At 43.9% G+C, this 25,714-nt stretch overlaps 1 protein-coding gene across 2 annotated transcripts in view; it reads right to left on the reverse strand.

Moving 5' to 3' along the window:
• Positions 1-25,714, reverse strand: part of efl1 (elongation factor like GTPase 1) — a 310,712-nt gene that overhangs the window by 264,503 nt on the left and 20,495 nt on the right. For both annotated transcript variants that reach the window (XM_055154283.1, XM_020920850.2), the window contains exons 9-11: positions 11,918-11,997; positions 8,311-8,447; positions 5,119-5,241 (exon numbers count right to left, since the gene is read on the reverse strand). In XM_055154283.1, the coding sequence (XP_055010258.1) occupies positions 5,119-5,241; positions 8,311-8,447; positions 11,918-11,997 (340 nt within the window). The remainder of the gene's footprint in view (positions 1-5,118; positions 5,242-8,310; positions 8,448-11,917; positions 11,998-25,714) is intronic.

Below are 25,714 nucleotides of genomic sequence, written 5' to 3' on the forward strand. Positions count from 1 at the left end.
TCGTGTCCAGACAGCAGTGTTGAGTGGAGGAGCAGTGAGTCAGACCATCGCAGCAGCACAGGCAGTGGGTGAGATTAGATCCTCTAATGAGACGATTAGGGAGGACATGAAAGACAAGGAGACCAGAGACGTACAGTTCTACCGGGCCATAGTGAGAGACAGTTTGCACCTGTGGAGGAAACCATTTCACAAGACTACACACACACACACACACTCACGCACACACAGAGGCACGCGCGGCAAGAATGAGTTTCATAAGGCTGCGTATCTATTGAGATTTTTATGACAAGCATTACAATTTTGGTTTTAACAACAGGATTCTGTTCAAAGTTCACTTTTTGAAATGTGCCCAGAAGAATTGAGAAAATGTCAAACTAATACAAGAATCACATTTCAGAGCAGTTTTGTACAGATCTAAAATATAAGGTTAGCAGAATTTAAGCAGAATAAGACAGTAGAGGAAATTATGGTAAAAAATTGCAGCCTTTGAGATTTGCAACTTTTGTTCATTCAGATTGCAACTGAAACACACCTGAAGACAGAAGCCAGGGATTTTGTGTAACAGTGCGACTTTAATTCTGTAACGACAGAAAAACAGATACGCTGATCGAGAAACAGTTTATACTGAACTGCTCTGCTTCTGGTATATGACTAAGCAAACTAATACTAAACTAATATAATTTTGAGTCTTTTCTGCTATATGTACTGTACAAAAGAAGAACAAGTTCATACAAATAACCCTGCACGTGACATATAAATGTAATAAAAATGTATTCTTATCCATAGCCTCATCGTTTTGGTCTTAAAATTGTATTATTAATCTGCTCTACATGATCCTGTGGGGTGTTTTTTGCTATTTTGTTCATCAAAAAATATCCTATTCATAATATGGAACCTGGCTCCAAATTCCCTCCAGTAACTTTTGCATCGCGAGCTTCATTTGAGTGGCACTGATCGCTGTGGGTGACGTCACACTCGCTCAGTCCACTTTTATATACAGTCTATGGTAATGACAGTAATCGAGACTGACCATAACATTTACACTGAGCTGCGCTGCTTCTGGTTCGCCCGAGAGGTCAGTCGGCCTTAACTGCGCCATTTTCGACAACTACTGGAGGGAAATGGTAAAGCAGCTGTAACTGGATAATTAAATGTGAGTAAGCGCCACACATAAATGAATCAAAATATAGTCAGAACATTACAACACTAAAAGTTATTGAGGGGCGCATTTTTATAATGACTATGTCCAGGGTGCCGTGCAATTTTGACCTGATTGCGATTCATTTTGCAGCTCTAGAGTTTCACAACAGAGACAATAAATATATTTTTGGTATTTCTGAGCGATATGACAAATCAAATTACAAGCTTTAAACCATTTCCCTCATCATCAGGTCACTCAAAACATGTATTTGTATATGATTAATTCATGCATGTTTGGGTAATCCTGTCTTGTCATAGAGGCTTGAGAGTTTAGAAAATGTCTGCTAACAACACCATAGAGAAGGTAATATTTATTCACTATGCCAAAAGATTTATAACAGAAAATATCCATAAAATAAATGTAATGTTATACAAGCAAACATGAAACAATCCTCTATCATTTCCACATGCCCCACAGCACCGAGACTGCCCTCCTCCAAGTCATTAATGACCTCCCGCTCTCCTAAGACTCTGGCAACCTCAACATCCTCATCCTTCTGGACATCACTGCCGCTTTTGACACCATCGATCGCTCCATCCTCCTCTCCCGCCTGCAAACCACCTTCAACATCACTGACAGCGCCCTCTCCTGGTTCACCTCATACCTCACCGACAGACACCAATTCATCCATGTCAACCACTGCAAGTCCCCCTCTGCCCCACTTACTCAAGGAGTTCCCCAAGGTTCAGTTTTCGGCCCCCTCCTCTTCATCCTCTACATCCATCCGCCACCACAGCCTCCAGTTCCATTGTTTCGCTGACGACATCCAACTCTACCTGTCCACCAAAACCATAACCTCGCCCACACATTCCATCTTCAAACCTGCATCTCTGAAATAAAGTCCTTGCTACAGTCAAACTTCCTCCAACTCAACTGTGACAAAACAGAAATAATCATTATCGGCCCCAAAACACCCACCAGAACTCACAATAACTTCACCCTCTCCATTGATGGCTCCTCAGTCCTCTCCTCCTCCCACCTCCGTAACCTCGGCATCCTCCTTGACCAGACCCTTTCCTCTGAACACCACGTCAAACACATCACCGAAACCGCCTTCTATCACCTCCGGAACATTGCTCGCCTCCGCTCATCCCTCTCCCCTCAGTCTGCTGAAACCCTCATCCGCGCTTTTGTCACCTCCCGCCTCGACTACTGCAATAGCTGCTCTACGGTTCACCCTCCAAACTCCTCAACACACTCCAGTACATACAGAACTCTGCTGCCCGCCTCCTCACTCGCACCTCCTCCCGTGAACACGTCACCCCTGTCCTCTGAGATCTCCACTGGCTCCCGATCCCCCAGCGCATCCAGTTCAAACTCCTCACCATTGTGTACAAGTCCTTCCACAACCTGGCCCCCACGTGCCTCTCTGAGCTCCTCCACCACCACACTCCCACCCGCGCCCTCCTCATGTTTAAAAAAGCCCTGAAAACCCAACTATTCAACTAAAACTGAACTAAAATTAACAAAAAACATTCATTCGTCTTTTTCTCTTGTTTGTCGTTGTTTGTCTTCTCATGTAAAGCGTCTTTGGGTATCTTGAAAAGCGCTATACAAGTGTTATGTATTATTATTATTATTATTATTATTATTATTACATATAGAACAACCACAAAAATGAAAACTCCAAAAGCTACCTTTAACCCTCTCAGGCTCAAATTAATTTTTAGTATCAGGAAAAATCTGATATTTGGGGAAAATTATCATATGGGGTAGTAATATACAATCCTGACTTTTTTATCCTTTGTAAACAAAAGAAGTATTTTGCACTTCTGGCAGGCCGTTTGCACGTAGCCATTCTTGCACAGTCTGCATCGTTCACGTTTATCAGCATGGAAGGGAGAAAAGGCTCCTGAGGAAAAAAATCTCATAAAATATGGATGTGGAGTAAGTAGGTAATTGGAATTTAGTTGTTGCAAATCTGCAACGCCTGCCTGGAGAGGGTTAACCCAGTAAACATAATTAAATTTATTTCCATGCTTGGTCCAGAGAAACATTTTGTAAACTTGTATATTTTGTGTTTTATGATTGTGCATACCTATACTCTGAAGCAACAAATTAAGGAGTAAATCTCATATATGCAGACACCACCCATAGGAGACTTTATTAGGAGACTGTATTAGATAAAGTGTAATGTATGGCACACCTTCGCAGGCTCATGCTACATCAGCGCGGAGGGTTAAGTGCACCAGACTGGAGCAGGAAGCAGCAATCTGATTAAACTGTGGCCTGTGTTACGTGAATGAACCAACACAACCGTTAAGTCATGGAGCTAATACGGAGAACATGATACCACTGCCCCGCTCCTCCCATCATCTGTCCTAATAATAACCCAGAGCACCCGTGTTGTGTTAATGGGCTGTTCTGCTGACTCACAGACAAAGTGGGCCAAAAAAAGTGAAGAGATCGGTTGTAAATACGTGAATTAATGGTGAGCTGTGTAACACTTCTGGTAGCCTGTCACCATAGGGATGTTATTCTTATGTTATTATGGAAGCAATTAGGTTAAGTAACAGGTCAGATCTGTGGAGAGATGACCCCGCTTTCAGTAAGAATCCACGTTTTTCTAGGGCTGCTCAATTATGGAACAAATCATGATCACAATTATTTTGGTCAATATTGAAATCACGATTATTCAAACGATTATTTTTTAGTTACACGATTAATTTATTCAGCATTTCTCTCTCTCTCTCAAAAGAAAAAAAAACACTTTGTCACTGATAATTTACGCAAAATCTTCAAATTTAAAATAAATATAGGCTGCAAATATGGACCTTAGAGCAGTAGGTGGTGGACAATCCGTGTATCATTCATAAATAAAAATAAAATAAAAAATAAGAAAAAATAAATACTTTTTTTTTTCATTATTTGTCTCCAAAACCAAGTTGAAAAAATGGATAACAATTGACTTAAACTGCGACAATTGACTTAAATTGTGATGCCGGACTTTTGCACTGCATACAGACCGAACCAGGACTGAACCAGGACTAAACCAGGTCTCAACCAGGACTAAACCGCTCTCAGTCCTGGTCTCAGTACCGGTGTGGTCCCCGTCTTAGTCCTGGTCTCAGTCCCGGTCTGGTCCCCGTCTTAGTCCTGGTCTCAGTCCCGGTCTGGTCCCGGTCTTAGTCCTGGTCTCAGTCCCGGTCTGGTCCCGGTCTTAGTCCTGGTCTCAGTCCCGGTCTGGTCCCCGTCTGGCCCCGTCTTAGTCCTGGTCTCAGTCCCGGTCTGGTCCCGGTCTTAGTCCTGGTCTCAGTCCCGGTCTGGTCCCCGTCTGGTCCCCGGTCTTAGTCCTGGTCTCAGTCCCGGTCTGGTCCCCGTCTTAGTCCTGGTCTCAGTCCCGGTCTGGTCCCGGTCTGGTCCGGTCCCCGTCTCAGTCCTGGTCTCGGTCCTGATCACTCGACAGTCAATGCGGGCGTATCTACAGGCCAGTCCCGACACTCAGTCCTGGTTCAGTCTTATTTTAGTCCTGTTTTAGTCTTGGTTCAGTCCTGGTTCAGTCCTGTCCATATGCGGCGCAAAAGTCCGGCATCGCAGTTTGAGTCACGGAACGACCATTATCCAGTTTTTCCATTATCCGTTTAAACACAAAATCGAAAACTGAAAAAAATGAATCGTTATCCTTTTTTTTTTTTTTTTTCATTTTGGTTTTGGAGACAAATAGTGAAGAAAATAGCTGTTTTTTCGTTTTCTTATTTTGGGTTTTGTTTTGAAAAACAAATGACACACGGATTATGGACCCTCCACCATAAAAGTTCGCAAAATACACCTTTACATGAGCCGACTCTGGTTTAAGATACAGTTGGTAAAAGTCCACATAAACTCATCTAATAAACTATTCACTATTCTCTATTACAGAACCCATTTAAACCCTTTTAGCGCTGCTTGATTTGCCCCAGCGGAGTTGAGTGGTGTACCTTCTTTAAGCTCTTGAGTCTGCTCCGGTAATGAGTCAAACCTCCGCGCCCCCACACTCATCAGCTTCTCCACGCGCTCTGCAGACACCTCCAGAGGACTGGGCAGCTTCTCACACACCATGGCTGCGCACACATGTTAAGGAAAGAAACCAGCTTTGGGGCCAGACTAACAATGCAATTAAATGAGCAATAACTTCACTCCTCTGTGCATTACATCGAATAAATGTTGGGAAGTCGAGATCATTTGTTTGATAGATAGAATGTCAATTTAAAGGTTATACTCTTGTGAGCCATGTTAGAATGCTGTTACCTCATCAAAGTGGAGCATTCCTGTACTACCACATGACAACATAAGGTGGTAAAGAGTATTTAGGAGTATTTTGAGAAAAGAACACAACCTAAGTATGCAGGGGCTGTGTGTTAAACATGTGTGAATGAAACAAAACACAACTCCAGGTCTGTTTGTGATGAGGAACAACATTACAACATAAATCAGCAAATTTCGTAATATAGGCTCTTGATTAGGTACCATATTTTTCGGACTAATAGTCGCAGTTTCGGGCTACACGTTTTTTCATGGTTTGGGTGTTTCCTGGGACTTATCCTCCAATGCGACTTATATATTAAAATGTTCACACTAACAGCCGTGAGAGGGCGCTCTAGGCTTGTGTGTCAGTATCTGCTACTTCTATTACTCCTGTACCACACAATGTCTCTTGCGGAAAAAGCCTCTGTCCTGCTGCAAGTAGTGAAACATGCTGCTGAAAACAGTAACTGAGCAGCAGAAAGATAGTTTAGAGTGAGCAAGAAACTTGTGAGGGACTGGGGAAAGTGGGGATGGAGAACACAACTTCACGGCAACTGGGAGGATGCACCATGCAACTTTCCTGGAAAGACTGGACTTCAGTGACACCAAAACCATCCTGTTGGGATTCAGAAAGGCCGAAATAATTCTGACTGGAACTGATGCTGAGTCTGACGACAGTTACACAGAAGAGGAAGCGGTGCTCCGTTTACCTCCGGAGGACGTGACACCGTGGATGAAGAATTCCATGGATTTAGTGATTTGGAGTGAGATGGAGAGTTTGGTAAACTTGTTCTGCTCTGTTGTTTATGTTATAGTTATCTAAATAACTGTTCATATGTGACGTTAACAGTCTGTTGGTCTTTGTTCTATTGTTATTACTATAACTTGCCTTTCAAGATGAAATGTCTGTTCCTGGTCTCTGATTTTATAAAATAAATTTCCCCAAAAAAGTGAGACTTATATGTGTTTTTTTCTTCTTCATTACCCATTTGTTGGCTGGTGCGATTTATACTCTGGAGCAACTTATAGTCGTAATACAGTACTTCAAAAAGGGTAACACTTAATTAAGCATAAACAAATAACTAATTCATAATGAACTAATCATTTATTTTAGAAAGAATGATTCAGGCTTAGTAACTACTTAATTGACGCCATTCCTAAACCTAAGCCCTCTATTAAGTAGGTACTAGGCCTGAATCATTCTTTCTAAAATAAATGATTAGTTCATTATGAATTAGTTATTTGTTTATGCTTAATTAAAGCTAATTAACAAACAGTTATTATAAAGGATTATTATAATTAGGATGCTCAGAATGCACAAGGTAAGGATTTGAACAAGAGTCTATCCTCTGGCCATTAAATCAATGATAATTTGGACAACTTATCTATGTCTTTTTAAGTGCCTGTGGAATATTGGGGAAAGGCAGAAATAGTTTGCTTCTGTATTATTCAATTTCTATTAAATTTTAGGCGATTTACATGTTGCACATCTAGAGATGAGGGTTATTGCTTCTTAAGTACTTCCTGAAGGAGTACTAGATGTGAAACTTTGGAGTGCCAGTGATCTTTCTAAAGATGTTTTAAAGAAGACTGCTAAAAGATCCTGCAGTAGTAGTCCAATTAAAAACTATGCTGAACAGTGAAACAGCAGTACTTCATTCTTGTATAACTACATTTCAGTTACATTTTTGCCTGTAAAGTTAGAGTTGTTTTGACTTAGAGCAATATTTGATGAGAAATCTTTGAGAGACGGTGATCTTTCTAAATGCGTTTTAAAAGTACACTGCACAACATTTCTAGTGGAGGATTCGCTACTTACTAGATGATGTTATTACTGATTGTTACGGCCCCAGGCCTTAGGTCTAATTTGTTTGTGTGATTATTGCCAACTTCTCTGATTCCTGCTGTGGGAGCCCTGGTCCGTGATTGGTGGGGCAGGCCGACGTCCAACTCACCTGCAGCCACCGCCCCCTATTTAAGGAGATTACCAGCACCTGTTCGGGGCTGCTGGTCTTGGTGGCCAGTTTGCCATTTTGTTTCGTGTGTGTGTAGTTTAGTTTAGTTCTGTTTTGTGCCTTTTTTGATTTGGTCACTCGATTCTGTTTGTGGGTTTATGTGGTTTAATTTGGGGAACTTGTGTTTTAGTTTAGTGTGTGTCCCTAAGTTTTACCACTCGTTTTTGTGTAAGCCTGCGTGACCCCTTTTCTGGCACAAAACTCTGTTTATTCTGTTGTTCTGTTTCTTATTTTAGGTTGTTTTCTGTATATTTTTAGTCTTTTGTTAATTTACCTTTTACCTTCCTGTTAATTAAACATTATTTTACATCTTGGTTTTTATTTTTGTTACTTCCCTCACCCCAAACGAGCTGGGTCATAACACTGATGTTCCATGGTCTGACATTAAACATAAACATCTAGCATTTATTTATTACGGGTGTTTCTTTTGCTCAAAAACACAGAAATTCCTTCAGTGAATCTCCGCAGATCTGAATTGTAATGTAGCGTACTGTTGTAACCCGCTTGTCTCCTTTGTGATCAGATTAAACCTGTTTTTAAACCTGTTCAAACAGATATTCTAGACAAAGCAATAACATATCCAAGAAGACAAGCAGGTCTCCACAAACAGCAGCAACTCTCTACTAGAAATGTTACACAGTGCACCTTTAAGATAGACTGCTAAAAGAGCCTGCAGTTCATTACATTTTAAGTTGTACACATGTTATGCAGCTAATGTTTACACTTGTTTTGACTTTGAAGAAATACTTGATGTGAAATGTTTGAAAGCCGGTGATCTTTAAATGTGTTTTTTTACGGCAGCTGAAAGACCCCGCAGCGGCAGGAGCAACAGAAACAGTAATACTCTAGGGAAAAGCAGGTTAAGGATACAGAGCACAGCTTGGGACAAGGGTAACCACTGGCTGCAGATGGCCGACAGCAGGACTTTAGGGTCAGAGTGTCTCGTGTCCCGGGCCAAAACCTTCACCCCCAAAGATTTCACCACTTTCTCGACTTTCTCTTTGTCTCTGGAACAGAAAAGGAACAAACAAGAGGACAAACAGTGAGAATTTAAAGGGCCTATAATAGATCTAGGGCCTATAGACTCTGCACACCTGACGGGGCGACTTGTTGTGTTGGAGAGGCACACTCTATCACTCCTGGTTTTCTTTTATTGATACGCCGTTTCAGTCCCGCAGACCTTCCTCAGGTACAGGAGGGACCAAAACCTCGTATCAGTAAAAGAAAACCAGGAGTGAGACAGTGTGCTAAGGGCCTACACTACCAGTCAAAAGTTTTAGAACACCCTAATTTTTCCAGTTATTTATTGCAATTCAAGTTGTGCAAGTCCAATGAGGAGCTTGAACTGGTACAAAGGTAAGAACTGAACAGACAGAGGTTAAAAAAAAAAGATAAAAGATAACAAAACACAAGTCCAAGCTCTGCCAAAACTACCTCAAGAAAAAAGAACAAGATGGTAAAGCTTGAAAACATGGAGTGTCCAGCACAGTGTCCAGACTTAAACCCCATCGAGCTGGTTTGGGATGAACTGGACAGAAGAGTGAAAGTCAAACAAACTACAAGTGCCACACATTTATGGAAACTTCTGCTGCAGACTTGGGAAGAACTTTCTGAAGAATATTTGATTTCTATTGTCAAAAGAACGAGCCACGAGTGTGTTCAGCTGTTATATCTGCCAAAGGTGGACACTTTCATGAATCAAAAGTTTAGAATACGTTTTGGTCTACAGTAAACAATAAAAAAAAAAAATGGAAAAAGTGTGGTGTTCTAAAACTTTTGACCGGTAGTGTATAATAAGCAAAATTTACTATTGTGAGTTGCCCTCCCCTGTTATAATGTAATATAACCACTTTAAAAACATATCTAGAGTTGTGTTTTGTTTCATTCACAGATGTTGGAGTGACTCTTTACTACGACTCCGTCTACATCTCCAAAGCTCAAAATGCTCCGTTCCACCTTATGATGCTATGAAGTGGTTTACCTTTAATCTACTGGTAAAATAGAAGGGATGTAACAATATCCAAATCTCTCAATACGATATTATCACGATGTGCATCATACTGGTCAATATATGACAGCTGGAACTATATACTTTGGGCTCAGTATTTATCGTGTGTACATTTTCTTTGCAAACGTTGTGAGATTTTTGCCGTTTTTATGCAATAATGTAAGACTTGAGCTGTAGAGAGTAGAATAAACAACTTCTATGGCTAAATATGAGGGATGTAGCAATAAGGGAAATATCGTGATTTCGTATCGTCAAAAGTCTCTCAATAATACCGTGGGATGTCACAATATATCGAATCACAAGTTCCTCTGCTTTAATGCCTTGTCTTACAGTAGCAACAGCTTATGAACATCTGGAACTACATTTCCCATGATTCAGTTCAGTGCAAACAACATGAAGAAATGTTTTTTACTTGAATTTTTGGGATTATGATGGAAATAAATCATACCAAAATCTTGTCAAGGTATTTTAAAAGCATAAAGTGTTCTATCTACAATTATATCAGCCTCTTTAAAAAAAGTAAATATCGTACCGTGAGATGCATATCGTGATAACATTGTACCGAAAGATTTGGATATCGTTACATCTTTACTAAATATTGATTCATTCTTTGTTTATTTGTTTCAGCTCATGCCGTACAATGATACTATTTTAAAGTTATTTTACCAAGATTATCCTGCTTTGAGTCAGTGGTAGTATTTTCTAGGGATGTAACGATATCCAAATCTCTCGGTACGATATTTATTGCGATATTTTGGAGAGGCTGATATAATTGTAGATAGGACACTTTTGTTTTTTTTGCTTTTAAAATATCTTTGCTGTGAATAATTTCCATCATAATCCCAAGAATTCAAGTAGAAAATATATTTCTTCATGTTGTCTGCGCTGAAATGAATCATGGGATATGTAGTTTCCGATGTTTATAAGATGTTTCAACTATAAAACCATGCATTTAAAGGTTGTATAGAGGATTTTCCAAGGAACGAGAAATCCAGCGACTGTTTGTCCTTTTTCAAATGTTGCGCATGCGTGAAACCACCCCCCCTCCCCTACAGCTCCTACGTAGAAACGCCTCCTCCCGCCTCCTCTTTACGCCAGAAACAGGTTTGTTTACAGCCGGTGCGCTGCACATGACTTGTAAACAACTAACTACAGTGTTGGTTAGGCAAGACGGAGAAGTGAGGAGCGGGGGAGCGGGTGTGCGGACATTTCGTTCGCGGACGAGAAGAGCAGGAGCAGGGAGCAGGGAGAGAGGAGAGAGGAGAGAGGGGAGCGGTGCGCGGAGATTCCGTGCCCGGAGAAGTGAGGAGCAGGGGGAAGAGCGGAACGGGCAGCGGGGACAGGAGCAGGAAAGGGGTGCAGAGAAGGTTGCGCGGAGATTCAGTGCGAATGAACTAGCTACAACACGCAGCAGCAAGCGGACTCTTTCTTTGCCTTGAAAATTACGTTTTCAGACATAGGATATCGCTTTCGTGTCCTGAAAAACGTTTGTCTCGCTCTTGGAAATAAAGTACGTTTTCATAATAAGCAGAAGTGACCTGTCCAGGAGTAACTTGGCGACCAATGCTTCAGTCTTTAGACCCTGCGTCTGCTTCTGTCGCGCCATCGCTGGAATGAATCTTCAAGAATCACCTTAGTTTGGCTTCGCTGCTTTTCCCCTTGTCTTCTTCTTTCAGCGACCTCAAAAACGGACTTTTCTTTTGCGGCTAACGGCTCCTGGATTCTTGTCGCTATTGCAACAAACTTTGTGCTAACTGCGAGGAAGATATAGGTCAAAAAAAGCCGCTAAGAACTGTTGCGTTGGTGGAGTAAACAGCGTCTGTGCGTCTAGCGTCTGTGGACTGCGTGACAGTCGTACGTAAACCACGTACCGGCGGCGCGCAGGCAAGTCAGTTACACTAGAAACGTAGGGAGATTGATTGACAGCCTGTCAGCTAACAGATAACGAGGCAGTGTCGTTATCTATTGGCAAATGTTTAGCCCCACCACGTCCAGAGTTGATGAATTTTTATTCTCTTTTTTTTTGGTCATCATAATTACAAGGCTACTGCACCTCTATAATGCTATCATTGACAATTTGAAACAAAAACAAAAAATCCTCCATACAACCTTTAAGTAAAGGAACTTGTAATTCAATATATTGTGAGACTTTTGACAATACAATAGCACAATACTTCGGTTATTGTTACATTCCTAGAAAATAGTGTAATATGAACATTTAAAAGCAACAAAAAAAAAGTAGAGTCCCTTGTGGTTTCGTCTACAGCTTCATAAACCGATAAAAGCTATGGATACTGTAAAGTTATTTATTGGTTATGAAGAAGTGGTAAATATATTGCTGAGTGTAAACAGAGTGCTCCTGTGTGTAAACAACAGAAAGGTCATGCTGTTGTGGACGTCTGATAAAATGGTCTTTAACAGAGGTGCTGCATCATGAAGCATTAACCTGTAAAGGTCAAAGACACTCACCTGTTGGTTACCACGGCGTCGTATAAACTCCAAATGTTATCGAGCACGAGCTGCACGAACAGCGGCTTCTTCCCTTTGACCTACGGGGGGGAGAGAGAGAGAGGGAGGGAGGGAAGGAGATGGGGGGAAGAGGGAGAAAGAAGAGGGAGAGAGAGTGAGAAAGTGAGAGAAAGAGACGAGGGAGAGAGGGAGCGAAAGTGTGAGAGTAAAGAAAGAGATGGAGAGATGGAGAAAGGGGCAGAGAGAGGACAGGAGAGAGGGAGGGAGGTAAAGAAAAGGACAGAGCAGAGAGAGAGAAGAGGAAGAGAAGAGGGAGGGAGGAGAGAGAGGACAGGAGAGAGGAAGAAAGAGATTGAGAAGAAGGAGTGAGGGCCGGGGGAGGTAAAGAAAAGGAGAGAGAGGGGGAAAGAGAAAAGGAGAGAGAAGAGAAGAGAGAGAGAGAAAGAGATGGAGAAAGGGGCAGAGAGAGGACAGGAGAGAGGGAGAAAGAGATTGAGAAGAAGGGGAGAGGGCGGGGGAGGTAAAGAAAAGGAGAGAGAGGGGGAAAGAGAAAAGGAGAGAGCAGAGAGAGAGAAGAGGAAGAGAAGAGGGAGGGAGAGAGAGAGGAAGAAAGAGATGGATACATGAAGAAAGGGGGAGAGAGGACAGGAGAGACAGAGAAAGAGATTGAGAAGAAGGGGAGAGAGAGGAAGGGAAGTAAAGGGAGAAGAGAAAAAGAGAAAAGGAGAGAGAAGAGAGAGAGAAGAGGAAGAGAAGAGAGAGAGAGAGAGAGATGGATGGATAGATGAAGAAAGGGGGAGAGAGAGGACAGGAGAGACAGAGAAAGAGATTGAGAAGAAGGGGAGAGAGAGGAAGGGAGGTAAAGAAAAGGAGAGAGGCAAAAAGAGAAAAGGAGAGAGAAGAGAGAGAGAAGAGGAAGAGAAGAGAGAGAGAGAGAGATGGATGGATAGATGAAGAAAGGGGGAGAGAGGACAGGAGAGAGGGAGGGAGGTGAAGAAAAGGAGAGAGAGGGGGAAAGAGAAAAGGAGAGAGCAGAGAGAGAGAAGAGAAGAGGAGAGAGAGGAAGAAAGAGAGGAGAAGAAAAGGGGAGAGAGAAGAAGAAGGGAGAAAGAGATTGAGAAGAAGGAGAGAGAGAGGGGGGAGGAAAGAAAAGAGAGGAGGGGGAAAGAGAAAAGAGAGAGAGAGAGAAGAAAGAGAGAGAGAGAGGGAGAGAGGGAGAGAGAAGAGAGAGAGAAAGAGAGGAGAGAGAGAGAGAGAGAAGAGAGAGAAGAGAGGGAGAGAGAGAGAGAAAGAGATGGATACATGGAGAAAGGGGAGAGAGGACAGGAGAGAAGAAAGATGAGAAGAAGGGGAAGAGAGGAAGGGAGGTAAAGAAAAGAGAGGGAAAGAGAAAAGGAAAGAAGAAGAGAGAGAGAGGAAGAGAAGAGAGAGAGAAGAGATGGATGGATGATGAAGAAAGGGGGAGAGAGAGGAGAGAGAGGGAGGTGAGAAGGAGAGAGAGGGGAAGAGAAAGGAGAGAGAGGAAGAGAAGAGGGAGAGAGAGAGAAGAAAGAGAGAAGAGAGATGGAGAAGGGAGAGAAGGACAGGAGAGAGGGAGAAAGAGATTGAGAGAAGGAGAGAGAGAGGGAGGGAGGTAAAGAAAAGAGAAGAGGGAAAGAGAAAAGGAGAGCAGAGAGAGAGAAGAGGAGAGAAGAGGAGGAGAGGAGAGAGAGATGAGACAGGAGAGAGGGGGAAAGAGAAAAGGAGAGAGCAGAGAGAGAGAGAAGAGAGAAGAGAGAGAGAGAGAGAAAGAGATGGATACATGAAGAAAGGGGGAGAGAGAGGACAGGAGAGACAGAGAAAGAGATTGAGAAGAAGGGGAGAGAGAGGAAGGGAGGTAAAGAAAAGGAGAGAGGCAAAAAGAGAAAAGGAGAGAGAAGAGAGAGAGAAGAGGAAGAGAAGAGAGAGAGAGAAGATGGATGGATAGATGAAGAAAGGGGGAGAGAGGACAGGAGAGAGGGAGGGAGGTGAAGAAAAGGAGAGAGAGGGGGAAAGAGAAAAGGAGAGACAGAGAGAGAGAGAAGAGAGAGAAAGAGATGGATACATGGAGAAAGGGGGAGAGAGAGGACAGGAGAGAGAGAGAAAGAGATTGAGAAGAAGGGGAGAGAGAGGGAGGGAGGTAAAGAAAAGGAGAGAGAGGCAAAAAGAGAAAAGGAGAGACAGAGAGAGAGAGCGAGAGGGAGAAAGGGAAAGAGAGAAAGAGGAGAAAAAAGTATAGAAGACAGGGAGAGAGTGATTAAGAAGAATCGGAGAGAGAGGGAGGGAAGTAAAGAAAAGGCGAGAGAGAGGGAGAGAGAGAAAAGGAGAGAGAGGGGGTGGAAGAGATGGAGAAAGAGAGAGAAAGAGATGCAAAGAGAGAGAAAGATGGGGAGAAAAGAAAGACGGGGAGAGTGACAGAAAGGGATGTCAAGAGAGAAAGGGATGGAGAAGGAGGGCAGAAGCAGGGAACGACAAAAGGAAAAAGAGAGGGAGCGAGAAAAGAAGAGACAGAAGGAAAGAGTGAGAAAGTGTAGAGCAGAGAAGAGAGTGAGAGAGAAGAGAGGGGAGAGACAGTGAGAGTGAGAAAAAAGGACAGGAGGGAGAGATTGAGATGAAGGGAAGAGAGAGGGAGAAACAGTGAGAGATGGAGAAAGGGAGAGAGGACAGGAGAGAGGGAGAGAGAGAGAGATCGAGAAGAAGAGGAGAGAGAGGGAGGGAGGTAAAGAAAAGGAGACAAAGAGAGGGAGAGAGAAAAGAAGGGGAGATGGAGAGAGCAAAGAAAGGGAGGGAGGGAGAAAGAAAGAAGGGATAGAAAGGAAGATGGAAAGAGTGGAGGAGAGAGGGTGAGAGAGAGAGATGGAGAAATGGTGAGAAAGAGAAGAAAAAAGTACAGAAGAGAGAGCACCATTTAGAAGAAGGGGAGTGAAACGGAGGGAGGTAAAGAAAAAGAGAGAGACATGGGGGAGAGAGAAAAGGAGAGAGAGGGAGTAGAAGAGATGGAGAAGGAGACACAGAGGGAGAAAGAGAAGCAAAGTGAGAGATGGAGTGTGAGAGAGAGAAAGAAAGAGAGAAACAGAGAGGGAAAGAGACAGAAAGAGACATCGAGAGAGAAGGAGGGCGGAGGCAGGTAAAAAGAACATGATAAAGGCGAGGGAGAGAGAAAAGAAGAGAGAAAAGGAGAGAGTGAGAAAGTGTAGAGCAGAGAAGAGAGTGAGACAGCAGGGAGAGGGAGAGAGAAAGAAACAAAGAAAGAAAGAAGGGAGAGAGAGGGAGAGGGAAAGAGAGGAAGGGGAAGGAGAAGAAGAAAAAGTAGGTGAGACAGAGAAGCGAGAGAAGGATAGAGGGAGAGAGTGGAAGGAGGAGAGTAAAGTTAACAAACACAAACAATTCAGAACAGAAATGTATTAAAGGTTGTATAGAGGATTTTCCAAGGAACGAGAAATCCAGCGACTGTTTGTCCTTTTTCAAATGTTGCGCATGCGTGAAACCACCCCCCCTCCCCTACAGCTCCTACGTAGAAACACCTCCTCCCTCCCTCCTTACGCCAGAAACAGGTTTGTTTACAGCCGGTGAGCTGCACATGACTTGTAAACAACTAACTACAGTGTTGGTTAGCAAGCGGAGAAGTGAAGGAGCGGGGGGAGCGGACACAGCGGACGAGAAGTGAGGAGCAGAGGAGAGAGGAGAGGAGAGAGGAGAGGGAGCGGTGCGCGGAGATTCCGTGCCCGGAGAAGTGAGGAGCAGGGGGAAGAGCGGATCGGGCAGCGGGGACAGGAGCAGGAAAGGGGAGCAGAGAAGGTTGCGCGGAGATTCCAGTGCGAATGAACTAGCTACAACACGCAGCAGCAAGCGGACTCTTTCTTTGCCTTGAAAATTACGTTTTCAGACATAGGATATCGCTTTCGTGTCCTGAAAAACGTTTGTCTAGCTCTTGGAAATAAAGTACGTTTTCATAATAAGCAGAAGTGACCTGTCCAGGAGTAATTTGGCGACCAGTGCGTCAGTCTTTAGACCCTGCGTCTGCTTCAGTCGCGCCATCGCTGGAATGAATCTTCAAGAATCACCTTAGTTTGGCTTCGCTGCTTTTCCCCTTGTCTTCTTCTTTCAGCGACCTCAAAAACGGACTTTCTTTTGCGGCGAACTGCTCCTGGATTCTTGTCGCCATTGCAACAAACTTTGTGCGAACTGCGAGGAAGATATAGGTCAAAAAAAGCCGCTAAGAACTGTTGCGTTGGTGGAGTAAACAGCGTCTGTGCGTCTTGCGTCTGTGGACTGCGTGACAGGCGTACGTAAACCACGTACCGGCGGCGCAGGCAAGTCAGTTACGCTAGAAACGTAGGGAGTTTGATTGACAGCCTGTCAGCTCACAGATAACGAGGCAGTGTCGTTATCTATTGGCAAATGTTTAGCCCCACCACGTCCAGAGTTGATGAATTTTTATTCTCTTTTTTTTGGTCATCATAATTACAAGGCTACTGCACCTCTATAATGCTATCATTGACAATTTGAAACAAAAAAAAATCCTCCATACAACCTTTAACTGTTCTGTTTTTGGTTTTTTTTTGTTTTTTTTTCAATCACACTGCACTTCAATGGAGCAGAGATTGTCATAATTCAAATGTGAGAAATTGCACAGCTCAAATTCAGAGAAATATACAAGAATATCAAGAATAAAATACAGTAATCTCAAAATTGCAGGTACAAGAGGTATAATATTGTGAACTTAAATAACATATGCAGAGAGAGAGAAAGAGAGATGGATGGAGGAGGAAACAGCGCTGAAGTAAAAACTACTACAACGATTTAGTATGTCGTAGGGGCTGTCATCGGTCATCACCAAAGTCTGGTTAAGCTAAAATACAGAATTTCTCACAAGTACGGTTTCCCTGCTTCAACAAAAACAAAACTCAGCAATTCTGTTCTTTGTTTTAACTTTCATTTTTCTTTTTATTAAATTACTTTATCAGGTATTTTCGAGTTTGTCTTAAAAACTAAAATCCCACCTGGGAAATTGGGGTCATTATTGAACAACAAAGAGGTGCCAAGCAATGAATGTTTGTTTGTTTGTTTGTAGTGCTCATGCAGGCGCACATTAAAACACAAACAGAGACTAAACAGAAAAATGTGGACTAAGGGAGTGTGAGTTCGCCCCCAGTCAAATGAAGCTCACCGAGGCTTGCATTTATGGGGCGAAGTTGGATCACAGTTACATATTAAGAAAGGGAATTGATTTACAGAAAACACAGCAGATTAACAAAAGCAATTAGACTGATAGTGCAGTTACAAAGAGAGGGGCAACGTTTTTTGTTTTTTAATACGAAGTGAATTGGAGCCGGAGTCGATAGAGCCAGAAGCGCGCCCATGCTCACTTCCTATTTGGAAAGCAGCGGCGGAAATATAAGGCAATGCAAGCAAAAATGCAGTATGAGAACTATAACGTCTAAAGCAGAGATCACCAGCCTTTTGCATTTAGTGAGCTTTACACCTTTACAAAACGAAAATGCCAGAGAGCAACTCATTTGTAGCGATCTCAAGAAATAAGTCGATAAAAGACGGCAAGCATTAGATCTTGTACAGTCAGAAGACATTTCATTTTTCATTTTTCATTTTCGTCCGCTTATCCGGGGCCGGGTCGCGGGGGGAGCAGCCTAAGCAGGGACTCCCAGACTTCCTTCACCCAGACACGTCCTCCAGCTCCTCCGGGGGGACCCCGAGGCGTTCCCAGGCCAGCCGAGAGACATAGTCCCTCCAGCGTGTCCTGGGTCTTCCCCGGGGCCTCCTCTCCAGTGGGACATGCCCGGAACACCTCCCGAGGGAGGCGCCCAGGAGGCATCCGGAACAGATGCCCGAGCCACCTCAACTGGCTCCTCTCGACGTGGAGGAGCAGCGGCTCTACTCCGAGCTCCTCCCGTGTGACTGAGCTCCTCACCCTATCTCTAAGGGAGCGCCCAGCCACCCTGCGGAGGAAACTCATTTCGAGCGCTTGTATCCGCGATCTCGTCCTTTCGGTCACTACCCAGAGCTCATGACCATAGGTGAGAGTAGGAACGAAGACTGACCGGTAAATCGAGAGCTTCGCCTTTCGACTCAGCTCCCTCTTCACCACAACGGTCCGATACAGCGACCGCATCACTGCCGAAGCTGCACCGATCCGCCTGTCAATCTCACGTTCCGTCCTTCCCTCACTCGTGAACAAGACCCCGAGATACTTGAACTCCTCCACTTGAGGCAAAGACTCCCCACCCACCCGGAGAGGGCAAGCCACCTTTTTCCGGTCGAGAACCATGGCCTCGGACTTGGAAGAGCTGATCTTCATCCCAGCCGCTTCACACTCGGCTGCAAACCGCCCCAGTGCACATTGCAGGTCCTGGTTCGATGAAGCCAACAGGACAACATCGTCCGCAAACAGCAGAGATGAAATCCTGTGGTCCCCAAACCGGACCCTGACTGCGCCTAGAAATTCTGTCCATAAATACAATGAACAGAACCGGTGACAAAGGGCAGCCCTGGCGGAGTCCAACATGCACCGGGAACAGGTCTGACTTACTGCCGGCAATGCGAACACAGCTCCTGCTCCGGTCATACAGGGACCGGACAGCCCTTAGCAAAGGGCCCCGGACCCCATACTCCCAGAGCACCCCCACAGGACGCCACGAGGGACACGGTCGAATGCCTTCTCCAGATCCACAAAACACATGTGGACTGGTTGGGCAAACTCCCATGAACCCTCGAGCACCCTATGGAGAGTGTAGAGCTGGTCCAGTGTTCCACGGCCAGGACGAAAACCACACTGCTCCTCCTGAATCCGAGGTTCGACTATCGGCCGGATTCTCCTCTCCAGTACCCTGGCATAGACCTTACCGGGAAGGCTGAGAAGTGTGATCCCCTATAGTTGGAACACACCTCCGGTCCCCCTTCTTATACAGAGGGACCACCACCCCGGTTTGCCAGTCCAGAGGTACTGTCCCCGACCGCCACGCGATGTTGAAGAGGCGTGTCAGCCAAGACAGCCCCACAACATCCAGAGACTTCAGGTACTCAGGACGGATCTCATCCAACCCCGGAGCCTTGCCACCAAGGAGCTTGCCAACCACCTCAGTGACTTCGGCCAGGGTGATGGATGAGTCCGCCTCTGAGTCCCCAGCCTCGGCCTCCTCCTCGGAGGACGTGACGGTGGGATTGAGGAGATCCTCAAAGTATTCCTTCCACCGCCGGACAACGTCCCCAGTCGAGGTCAGCAGCTCTCCCCCCGCACTGTAAACAGTGTTGGTGAAGAACTGCTTTCCCCTCCTGAGGCGCCGGACGGTTTGCCAGAATCTCTTTGAGGCCGTCCGATAGTCCTTCTCCATGGCCTCCCCGAACTCCTCCCAGCTCCGAGTTTTTGCCTCCGCGACCACACGGGCTGCAGCACGCTTGGCCCGCCGGTACCTGTCAGCTGCCTCAGGAGTCCCCGAGCCAGCAAGGCCCGATAGGACTCCTTCTTCAGCTTGACAGCATCCCTTACTTCCGGTGTCCACCACCGGGTTCTGGGGTTGCCGCCGCGACAGGCACCACAGACCTTACGCCCACAGCTCCGAGCAGCCGCATTGACAATAGAGGCCGAGAATGAAGCCCACTCGGACTCCATATCTCCAGCCTCCCCCGGAATCCGGGAGAAGTCCTCCCGGAGGTGCGAGTTGAAGGTCCCTCTGACAGAGGGCTCCGCCAGACGTTCCCAACAGACCCTCACTACACGCTTGGGTCTGCCAGGTCTTTCCGGCTTCCTCCTCCGCCAGCGAACCCAACTCACGACCAGGTGGTGATCAGTTGACAGCTCAGCCCCTCTCTTCACCCGAGTGTCCAAGACACGCGGCCGGAGATCAGATGACACGACGACAAAGTCGATCATCGACCTCCGGCCTAGGGTGTCCTGGTGCCACGTGCACTTATGGACACCCTTGTGCTCGAACATGGTGTTTGTTATGGACAAACTGTGACTAGCACAGAAGTCCAATAACAAAACACCACTCGGGTTCAGATCGGGGAGGCCGTTCCTCCCAATCACCCCTCTCCAAGTGTCACTGTCGTTGCCCACGTGGGCGTTGAAGTCTCCCAGGAGAACAACGGAGTCCCCGGTCGGTGCACTGTCTAGTACCCCTCCCAAGGACTCCAAGAAGGCCGGGTACTCAGCACTGCTGTTCGGCCCGTAGGCCGACACCACAGTGAGAGACCTGTCCCCGACCCGAAGGCGCAGGGACGCGACCCTCTCGTTCACCGGGGTGAACTCCAACACACAGCGGCTGAGCTGTGGGGCAATGAGCAGGCCCACACCAGCCCGCCCGCTCCCCGCGGCCAACGCCAGAGAAATGGAGAGTCCAGCCCCTCTCAAGGAGTTGGGTTCCAGAGCCCAAACTGTGCGTGGAGGTGAGGCCGACTATATCTAGTCGGTAACGCTCAACCTCCCGCACAAGCTCAGGCTCCTTCCCCCCAGCGAGGTGACATTCCATGTCCCCAGAGCTAGTCTCCATGTCCGGAGATCCGGTCGCCGAGGCCCCCGCCGTCGACTGCTGCCCAGATCTCTCTGCACCGGCCCCATATGGATCCTCCTGCGGGTGGTGGGCCCACGTGAGGACGGCCCCACGTCGCTCCTTCGGGCTGAGCCCCGTGGGGGGAGGCTCGGCCACCAGGCGCTCGCTGGCGAGCACCCACCCCAGGCCTGGCTCCAGGGTGAGGCCCCGGTGACGCCAATCCGGGCGACGTAACTGGCCTTGCTCGTACTCAGAAGCCAATAAAACCTAAAACCATTATCCATTTATGAGTGCGTAAACTTCAAAATATCACATTTACAATGGTAAGTAATCAAATTTGAGATATTCCGTTTAATATGTAATTCAGAAATCCTTCGGTGAGCTGCTTATAACGGGGTGGAGAGCTACTGGTCGCTCCTGAGCTACAGGTTGGAGACCCCTGTTCCGAAGGTTTTCAAAAAGGTTAAAAAAGGTCAGAACTGAACCTGGGTTGCTATTGCCTAAACCTGCATAAAAAGGACAATATAAGATTTTCTCATTTTCAGTACAGAAACCATATGCAGCAACAGAGATTAATGTTTGGCTCCAAATGCTGGGGTTTTGGTATTGAGTATTAAGATTAGAGCAGGGGTCTCCAACCTTTTTTTCCTCCGTGAGCCACCTTTACAAAACGAAAATGCCAGAGAGCTACTCATTTTAGTGGCCGCAAGAAATGGAGTAATTATAAGAACCACAGATTTAGATCGGTTAGAGGCTTATAAAACATATACTATTATCCATTTATTAGTGCAGAAAGGAAAGTTTGGCATGAACATGATACATTTACAATTCTGAAGTCATTCTAGTCATCAAATTTTTGTTATTCAGCACAAAACTTACAATTCAGAAATTATTTGATGAGCTACTTGGAAGGAGGTGGTGAGCTACCGGTGGCCCCCGAGCTACAGGTTGGAGATCCCTGGGTTAGAGAGAGTCAATTTACTGGATTTCAGCATTGAATCTGGCGACCCAAATAAGAGAGAGACTCATGTGAGGCTCATTCTGCTTTCTGATAATCGTCTTGGGAGCCAAAACACAACATTTTAATATAAACCAGCATGTCCAATGATTTTATAATTGTTTCTGTGTAGACTCTACACACCTGACTGGGCGACAGGTGCACTGGAGGAGAGGCACCTAAGTGTTTTTGAAGAAAAACTCCCGCACACTGCCTCACTCTTGATTTTTCTTTTATTAGTATGACGTTTCTGTCCCTCAGGCCTGTACCCAAGGAAGGTCTGAGGGATCAGAACGCCGTACTGATAAAAGAAAAATCAAGAGTGAGAAAGTGTGCGGGAGTTTTCCTTTAAAAGCAATGATTTTATAATGAAATCAGTATTACAATTGTTAAATGTATATTTGGTTTGAACATGTTTCTGCCGTTTATGTGTATGGACACACAAAGGTAATGTTTATGGAATTGGAAAATAAGCTTTTGTAATGTCAGGTGGTGCTCAACACACCTTCACTAGAATAATTTGGACCGTTTCAGACCTGGAATTGCCAGTCTCCACTGAACAAAAGGTAAAAGTTAAGTGTCAAGTTGAAAACTACAGCTTCATGACATCTAGGGATGGGCATTCGATGAAATTTTGTCGGAAGAATTAACGATCGATTATCGATTAATCATTAACGTTTTTATATTAAAATGATCATCATTATTACTATCTGCACTACTCTGCATAAATAAATTAAACTTTATGACATATAAACCGTAACCACTCTAGAGCCACATCAATCCGTTTGAGATTATAATGTGTTTAATTCAGTTTTGCGCAACTCTCACAGAAACGAAACTTAAAACTGCATCGCTAATTTGCATAAATTAAGCAAAGATAAAACTACAGCTCTTGTGTCGCTGATGCGGTCAACTTCTGTCGGATTAAAAGACATGACTCAGGTGAATACAGGTTAGTGTGACTGTATTTGCGTTTGTTAAAACCAGGACACCGTACGGGAGGAGGGAGGTGGGGCCTCGTCATCGACATTGCGCGACTCTCACCTGGTAAAGCTTTTTCCCACTGGACACCGAAACATATGTGCTGCTTTGTACACTGTGCACATGGACTCACACTTGTCCCGAACGCAACGGAAAGCGTGGAATTTCTTGTACAATTCATCGTTAAATACACATTTGCGCTTCAGCATGTTGCAGACTGACCAACTGTTTGTGTCTCGCTCCTTCTGGGTGCAGAGAGCGACATGTACGGACCCCTGTTTGGTCACGCTAAACACAGCAACCTACATTCGTTTTGAAATTCTTAATGATCAATTATCGATTAATCGACTAATCATGCCCATCCCTAATGACATCAAAAAGTGTAAAAGAGCATTTTGAGCTTTGAGCTGATATAGACAGAGTAATAATAAAGGATTAGTCAAAGGTCTATGAACAAAACAAAACACAAGTCCAAGTATGTTTTTGATGAAGAGCATTAAACATGGCTTAAAGTTAACAAGTTTTGCGCAATATAGGATCTTTAAGGTAATCTGGGCCTATTCAACTGGAAAAAAGAACTGGTCAGAGGGTGGCAATGAGCTCATAGGCCGAAGTTTTGGACATGCTCGCTTTAAGGCATAAGATCGACACAGCAAAAAAGTAAAAGTGTTAAAAAAAAAAATAAAAAAAAAAGTGCACAGGGTGAGAAAAACTAGCAGTGATTAATGGTTGAGCCCTTAAACCACCTTTCACTTCTCCTGCTACAGAGTGCTTCTCCTGTGATGTTCGGAGTATTTTATTTTATATTTTATTTTTCATTTCTTTCTCTCTCTGACAGTGAATGGAGAGACTGAGAATAACCGTCTGAATAAAAGTCTGTTCCTCTCCCCTCTGACCCGAAGTCCAGGACGTACTGAAGCTGTAAAACATTTATCAGGATCTGTGGAGTGGACCGGACACAGAACACAGGGCGCTGGTCACTTTTAACGGAGCTACAGCGCAAACAGATGTGGTTTAAGAAGAACATCCACTCAAACAACTGACTTAAAATTGATTCTTTACGGTGACGTCATGCTGGAGGTGTTCTACGTGTATCTCTGTGGTGGAATGTTCAGCAGTTACCATAGAGATGCAGCGCACACATGAGCAAACACGACCAAAAAATGATTTAAGATCGTCTGAAAACTCAAGAAAAAAATACTAAAAGGATTTAAACAACACATTTTCAGGAGTCTGTGATCAAAACCAGCGTTCACGGTAGTAGTTTTGTCACGGTTTGGGTGTTTGATTTTCAACAAAACTTAATTACTGTAGCTCTCTCTGGTCAGATTGCGTTAAAATAAAGCTCAGATTAAAGCCTAACACGCCTCAGATGGAGCAGTGCTTACAGTTAGCGTCACATCCCCAGGGATTGGTGATGACATCGGCTGCAAAGTATCAACAGACAATGATTGATTAATTGCAAAAGAAAACAAATAATGAACTTGAGGATTACGACCAAGCGAACAGTTCAGTCTCCAGAGAGAGTGGGTCTTTAACTGCTCTCACTGTAATTGGAAATAAGATGACTCTGATGTCAATATTGATTCAGAACAATATCAATACACAGGGTTCCTACACTTTTTTACTGACAAGATTTCAAAACTTTTCACTTTTTCATGACCTAAAGCGAATTTTCCATGACTTTACGGCACCTACATGTGTAGAATTTAGCATATTTTTGGGCTAAATATGAAATGTTAACCCTTTCCACTCACCTTATGGTTTGGTATTATAGTTTTTTAATGTTCAAAATACTGTCAGTGTATTTATTGTCGTCTATTTTAAACAAAAGGCGCAGATGTTCAGAAATAATCATAATGTCTAATGATAAATTAACACACTGATTCCCAAAGACTGGGTCGTGACTCTCAGTTGGGTCGCAAGAGATTTTTTTCGGGGTCGCCTTGTTTTGTAATTATTTTATTGACTGTTTTGTTCCAATGTTGCTGATTCAGTTGAATGTTGAAAAGAAAAAATGGGCTACGTTTAATGTCCAATGACTTATGGATCCTTTTATTGCTGTTTTTCATTGTTTAAAACTTGAGAAATACTAATTGTTCAGAGAGACACAATCATTCATTCAACAATAAAATACCTTCATTAATGTTCAATAATGGTCAAATCCACTTTTATTTTGTGATTTATGAATAATGTCTATGGACTTGGGTCGTGAAGGTTTGTGACTTTTAAAATATGGGTCCCCAGAAAAAAAGTTTGGGAAATACTGATTTAACAGAACACTGTATTTGCGTGAACTAAAATTCCATGATTTTTCCAGGCCAGGAAAATTATATTTTCAATTTCCATTACTTTTCCAGGATTTCCATGACCGTGGGAACCCAGCCTTTTCACCTTATAATACGCTAAAATATATTTATTTGAACCAACCATAACTACTGAAACACCTTTTGTGATCTTCAAAATCTTTAAACTTTTGGATAATTACTGAATGACAAAAACATGTATTTTATGTTCCTTTCATTTAAATTCACAATTATTCACATTCAACAAGTACATTTAATAACATTAAACTCAAACCACTTATGTGTCTGTAAAGTGTTGCAAAAGTGTATGATCTTGGCTGGCCAAGCAAACAATCATCAACTATCATATTTACTACCATTAAGTACCAAATTAGAGAAAAACATGTTTGTTTTTTCTCACACTGTTGTGTAGAACAGAGATCCAAGGACATCTCATAGGGCTCAGCTGTACGTGCACTGGACTCTCAAATATTCACTCCTTCTCAGTGCTCTCATCACTCACTCACAGCCAAGGGGTGTGCATAAATATCGAAATATCAATATATCGTATAATTTAATGTGATGATACAGTATCGATATCGTGGACTGCTGTATCGATATATCGCCAAGAGTATTTTTAGGTATATTTTACTAAATAATTTTGTTACAGCGCTACAGTTTAGTTGCTTGTTCAGAGGAAGGAAACTCGTTTAGGCAACACAATTGACATTTTAACAATTTTGATGATTAAAATGCGCTTTTTTTCAAATTTACTTTGCACAAGAAGCAGTTTAACAAAGACTTTTACTATCACAGCCATGATTTAGCCTTTATTTGTGACTGAAATGTATTGAATCATTTTAAAATATATCGAATCGAATCGAAAGTGCACTGTATTGAGATACGTATTGTATCGTGGTCTGCGTATCGGCAACTTCTTAATGATACCCAGCCCTATGACAGGCCAGTCTGAAAATATGTATACTTTGAAGCTGATATCGTCAACATT

The sequence above is a fragment of the Boleophthalmus pectinirostris genome, unplaced genomic scaffold (assembly GCF_026225935.1).
Source record: "Boleophthalmus pectinirostris isolate CB_2022bp ecotype Guang Dong unplaced genomic scaffold, ASM2622593v1 HiC_scaffold_19, whole genome shotgun sequence".
NCBI classification, from domain to species: domain Eukaryota; kingdom Metazoa; phylum Chordata; class Actinopteri; order Gobiiformes; family Gobiidae; genus Boleophthalmus; species Boleophthalmus pectinirostris.